The following is a 6,000-nucleotide window of genomic DNA, read 5'->3' on the forward strand; positions in this document are numbered from 1 at the left end:
AGCTATGCAAGGCTTGTTCAACACTGGAAAAGCAACTAGTGTAATACATAACATTAATAAATCAAAGGAGAAAAACCACATGACCATCTCAACTGATGCAGAAAAGGCATTTAACAAAATTCAACATCCTTTCATGATGAAAACACTTCAAGAGATAGGAACTTCCTCAACATGATAAAGGGAACATATGAAACACCCACAGCTAACATCATACTCAATGGGGACAGAATGAAAGCTTTCCCTCTAAGGTCAGGAACAAGACAAGGATGCCCACTGTCACCATTGTTATTCAACATTATGCTGGAAGTTCTAGCTAGAGCAATTAGGCAGGATAAAAAAATTAAAGTCATCCAAATTGGAAAGGAAAAAGCAAAACTTTCACTGTTTGCAGATGACATTATGCTATATGTAGAAAATTCCAGAAAACTACACTAAAGCTACTAAAGCTGATAAATGAGTACAGAAAAGTGGCAGGATACAAAATCAACAGGTACAAATCAGTAGTGTTTCTATACACTGGCAATGAGCAATCTGAGGAGGAAATCAAGAAAAAAATTCCATTCACAATAGCAACCAAACAAACCATTTAGGAATAAGTTTAACCAAGGTCACAAAAGAACTATACACAAAAAAAACTACAAGAAATTGCTAAAAAAAATCAAAGAAGATCTAAATAAATGGAAGGAAATACTGTGTTCATGAATTGGAAGATTAAATATAGTTAAGATGTCAATTCTACCCAAAATGATTTATAGATTCAATGCAGTATCAATTAAAATCACAACTTACTTTGTAGAATAGAAAAACCAATAACCAAGTTTATTTGGAAGGGCAGGGTGCCTGGAGAAGCTAAAAGTATATTGAGAATGAAAAATGAAGTGAGAGATCTCACATTACCTGATTTTAAAGCATATTACAAACCTACAGTAGTCAAAACAGCATGTCACTAACATAACAATAGATACACAGACTGTTCTGATGTGCTAATGCTGCTGTTATGCAAACTGGTTTGGCTTTTATAAAGTGGATTTATTAAGTTGCAAAGTTACAGTTACTTTGAGGGCCGTAAAGTGTCTAAGGTAAGGCATCAACAATAGGGTAACTTCCTGGAAGGATGGCCAGTGGTATCCAGAAAACCTCTGTTAGCTGGAAAGGCACATGGCTGGCACCTGCTTGCTCCCAGGTTGTGTTTCAAAATGGCATTCTCCAAAATGTCAGCATGAGCTTTCAGCAGCCATATTCAAAATGTCTCAGCTGCAGCAGTACTGAGCTTCTCTCTGAGCACTTATAGGGCTCCAGTGATTTAATTAAGACCCACACTGAATGGGTGGGGCTACAACCCCATGGAAATAATCTAATCAAAGGTATTACCTAGAGTTTGGTGGGTCATATCTCCATGGAAACAACATATTCCAAAGATTCCAACTTAATTAACACTAATACCTCTGCCCTCACAAGACTGCATCAAAGAACATGGCATTTGGGAGGACATAATACATCCAAACTGGCACACTGACAAATGGAATCAAATTGAGTTTTCAGAAATAGACCCTCTCATTTGTGGGAAATTGATCTTTGATAAGGTGATCAAGCAAACTCAACTGGGACAGAGTAGCCTATTCAATAAATGCTGCTTGGAGAACTCAATATACATATCCAAAGAATGAAAGAGGACCTCTGTCTCACATCTTATGCATAAATTAACTCAAAATGGATCAAAGACCTAAACATTAGAGCTAAGAACATAAAACTTTTAGAAGAAAATGTAGGGAAATATCTTAAAGATTTCATGATAGGAAGTGGTTTTCTAGACCTTGCACCCAAAGTTCAAGCATTGAAACAAAAAGTAGATAAATGGGATCTGCTCAAAATTGAACACTTTTGTGCATCAAAGAACTTTGTTAGAAAAATAAAAAGGCAGCCTAATCAGGGGGAGATAATATTTGGAAACCACATATCAGATAAGGATTTAATAATCCAGAATATTTAAAGAGATCCTACAACTCAACAAAAAGACGTGAACAGACACTTTTCTGAAGAGTAAATACGAATGGCTCAAAAAAGTATGAAAAGATGCTTAATTTCGCTAGCCATTAGGGAAATGCAAATAAAAACTACATGAGATATCATTTCACACATACTAAAATGGCCAATATAAAAAAAAACAACAACAACATAAAACTACCAGTGCTGGAGAGGATGTGAAGAAAGAGGCATACTTGTTCACTGTTGGTGGGAATATAGAATGGTGCAACCCCTCTGGAAGGCAGTGTAGTGGTTCCTCAGGAAACTTAGAATTGCCATATGATCCAGCAATCCTTTTACTAGGTATATATTAGAGGAACTGAAGGCAGAGACATGAAAGGACATTTGCACACCAATGTTTATAGTGGTTTTTTTTAATGATTGCCAAGAGACAGAGACAGCCCAAATGTCCATCAACAGAGGAGTGGATAAAGAAACTGTGGTATATACATATGATGGAATAGTATGCAGCTGTAAGACAGAATAAAATCATGAAGCATGTAACAACATGGATGAATCTTGAGGACATATTGTTGGCCAGAAGAAAGGACAAATACTGTATTTGTTACTAATATGAGCTAATATTAATGAGCAAACTTTGAGAGTTAAAGCTGAGAACACAGGTTATCAGTAGATAGAGAGTAGAAATTGAGAATTTGTTGCTGAAGGAGTACAGAATGTTCAAAAGGATTGACTCCCAAGATCCAGAAATGGATAGCACAATAATATCTGATGGTGGCACAATGTTGTGAGTACACTGAATAAAGTTGAGTGTGCTGGTTTGGATGTATTATGCACCCCAAAATGCCACATTCTTTAATGCAATCTTGTGGGGGTAGATGTATTAGGGTTGATTAGGTTGGAATCCTTTGATTGAATGTTTCCAAGGAGACGTGACTCAGGCAACAGTGGGCAAAACATTTGATTAAATTATTTCCATGGAAATATGGACCCCACACATTCAGGGTGGGTCTTGATTTAATCACTGGAGTCCTATAAAAGAGCTCACAAACAGAAGGACCTCAGAGCAGCTTAGAGTGACATTTTGGAGAGCAGCTTAGAGAGACACTTTGGAGATGGCCATTGAAAGCAGACTTTTGCTCCAGAGAAGCTAAGAGAGGACAAACACCCCAAGAGCAACATTTTGAAGAATACAAGGAGCTGAGAGAGGAACTGGAACACAACCTGAGATCAGCAGATACCAGCCACAAGCTTAACAGAGGTTTCCTGGACACCATTGGCCTTCCTTTGGTGAACATATACTTGTGCTGATGCATTAATTTGGACATTTTCACAGCCTTCAGACTGTAAATTTGTAACCAGATAAGCCCCCTTTATAAAAGGCAATCCATTTCTGGTATTTTGCATAATGGCAGCATTAGCAAAGCAGAATACTGAGTGTGAGTTTTGTTGAAAGAGGAAGGCTAGGGACATGTATGACACCAGAAGGAAAGATAGAAGATAAGGACGGGCTGTATAAATTAATGAAACCTAGAGTGAACAATGATAGTGATTAAATGTACAAAGATAAGAATGTTTTTACATGAGTAAGAGCAAATGAATGTCAACTTGGTAAGGTTTTTTGTTTTTTGTTTTTTGTTTTTTTATGTCCATATAAATTTGTATTTTTCAGAACAAAACAACAGTTATGCTGGCAAAGATGATGGGTTAACAGGGACCTTTAAACTTTCAATACACTGAAAAGTAACTTTTTTTATGTCTACAAATTAGACATTTGCTTCCACAAATTTGCCAACTTTTATCATAACAGTTAGGACTTTTTCACCAAATCATAGACATAGATGTGGAAATCATCATCAAACTTGATGAAATACACAGAGGGTTTGGCTTTAACTTGGTGAATGACCTTGCCTGTCCTTTTGGAGCCATCTTCTTTGGTATATTCCACATGTTTACCTATCAGGCCATCTACAACTCCTTCTGGCTCTCTCTCTGCTGGAGGAGACTCGTTTGACTCTGGCATGATACGGAGGTCACCTTCTTTATAATCATCTAAAAGCTGGTACATGTATAAGACCGGATCTTTCTCATAGGTAATATAAAACCAGGCTTTCATGATAGGTGCTTGGGCTAAGACCATCCCCCTCCATTCATCCTTAGAACCATGTTCACCCTCAAACATATGTTCTACTGCTTTTCCAATTATGGTATTTGCAAGGCGCACGTCTCTGACTCGAGAAAATGGCACCTTATCAGGAAGGATTTTAAGCTTTAAAATCCTTTCATCTCTATGAAGTTCCAGTCCATAGACACAGTCAATTCCATCATACTTCACCAGATAAAGAGAGGGATTTATAGGCACCTGATCCAGAATGGTTCCTTTCCACTGAGTGATGGGCTCATCACCTTCCTTCCATCCATGTGAAATTCTGCAGCCTACGATGTTCCTGCGGGACTGGAAACAAGGTCTGCCCCTCTGCTTCTTTGGGGAGGTCTTTTTCTTCCTCATATTTGCAGATCCAGTCTGGCCACCTACAGCTGACCTGGTTCGCTGCCCTAGGGCTGCCTTTTTGTGGGGGGTCTTCATACCTGCAGGGGGAGGAGAGAGGCTAGGGAGAAATATTCAATGTACTATAACATGATTTTTTTTCTCTGTATTGTAAAATCCCTGTGTACCAGGTGTATATCAGTTCATGTTATTCCGGCGTGTCCAGCAGCAATGCTGGATATCATGACACTCTGGGATGTCTGCCTGCAGTGCCCTCCCTCCAGGCTTGTTATTGTGTAGGAGGGTTAGAGAGGCGGTTGCTGTGGTGGTCCTGGTGCTTGAGGCCCCTGTTAGAGTGAGCCTGCTCTTTTGCATGGTGTCTGTTCCTCTGTTGCAATCCTAGTAGCCCCTACAACACACTGATCATTTCTTATCCCCACCCCTTCTCCCTCTTCCTGGCGCCTATCCCCATTTCTGCGCAGGTAGCCCTTTGTCCCCCGCCCATCGCCTTCTACTCTTCATCCTCCTTGCCTGCCCATCCCTTTGCTTCCCACCAGGTGCAACTCCCTCTTGTATCTCTTCCTGGCCATCTCCATTCTCCTTCTGGGCGCCCACCACAAAGATATTTCCCTTTCCAATCATCCTGCACACCAGCCTTGTGTTCTTCGCTCCGCCCCCTCCCCCCACCCCACCTCCCGTTCACCCTCCCCATTACATTTCCCAGCCTCCCTCATATCCCATCTTGGCGCCCACCCATCCCCATCCTCCAGTTCTCTAGCCCAACGCCCACATCCCCACCGCCGCGATCTCGGGCCTCACGCGCCCAAATCGGACACCTCGGTGTTTCCTCTGCTCTGAGCTTGCGGCCAAGGAGGATCAGCAGCCGACGAGACCGGTGCTAGCAAAAGCTGGGAAGGGAAGATACGTAAGCGTCTAGGAAGGCGGTAGGGGCAGGCGAAGAGACAGCGGCGGGGTCCCCAGCGCTCTACTCGCGCGCCCTCCGCCTTGCAGTCGGCGGCGGCGGCCCCTCTGCCACATCGGGGTCCTACCCGCCGCTGCGGCCGCCGCAGTCTCCTCCCTCTTTCCGTAGCGCAGCTTCCTGCCTGGAGAGAGGCCTCCCCTTCCTGCCAGACATAGCGTCCCCCCACCCCCCAGCCTCCAACGCACGCCAGCCCGAGCCTGAGAGGCGCTCCTGGGTCCTGGCCCCGCCTCTTCCCCAAATCCGAAGAGGAACCCGCAAATGCTTCCTCCTCCACGCCCTATCGCCTCCTTTCCTCCCCCTATTTAAGGGCCCCCTTGCTCCCCACCCGAACCTCCACTTTACCCCGCTAGCGTCACTGCCTTATCTGCTTTTCATTTTCCTGGAATTCACTCTTTGCGTTTCCCCCGAGCCTTTATGGAGCTATTTTTCTTCTATGCATAAATCTGCCTTTCCTGTCATTTAAGAGGATTTGGGTTAGGACGGAAGAAATGCGCCAGTGCTCAGTCTGCCATCTTGACCCAATCTTTACGTTCGTTTTCCTAAC

General features: G+C 42.6%; 1 protein-coding gene across 4 annotated transcripts; it reads right to left on the reverse strand.

The window, feature by feature from the left end:
- Positions 1-3,546: 3,546 nt before the first annotated feature.
- On the reverse strand, positions 3,547-5,595 carry LOC119529553 (spindlin-2-like). Of its 4 annotated transcripts, XM_037830054.1 has the most exons (3): positions 5,524-5,558; positions 5,311-5,382; positions 3,547-4,575 (listed from the first exon to the last, which is right to left on the reverse strand). In XM_037830054.1, exon 3 carries the CDS (start codon positions 4,571-4,573, stop codon positions 3,797-3,799), a length of 777 nt encoding a protein of 258 aa, XP_037685982.1. In that variant the 5' UTR covers positions 4,574-4,575; positions 5,311-5,382; positions 5,524-5,558; the 3' UTR covers positions 3,547-3,796. The 4 variants fall into 4 exon arrangements, with proteins under 4 accessions (XP_037685982.1, XP_037685983.1, XP_037685981.1 ...); XM_037830055.1 differs by lacking the exon at positions 5,311-5,382 and having other exon boundaries at positions 5,468-5,595; XM_037830053.1 differs by having other exon boundaries at positions 5,311-5,573.
- Positions 5,596-6,000: the final 405 nt, after the last annotated feature.

This window comes from Choloepus didactylus, chromosome 3, assembly GCF_015220235.1.
Source record: "Choloepus didactylus isolate mChoDid1 chromosome 3, mChoDid1.pri, whole genome shotgun sequence".
Taxonomy (NCBI): domain Eukaryota; kingdom Metazoa; phylum Chordata; class Mammalia; order Pilosa; family Megalonychidae; genus Choloepus; species Choloepus didactylus.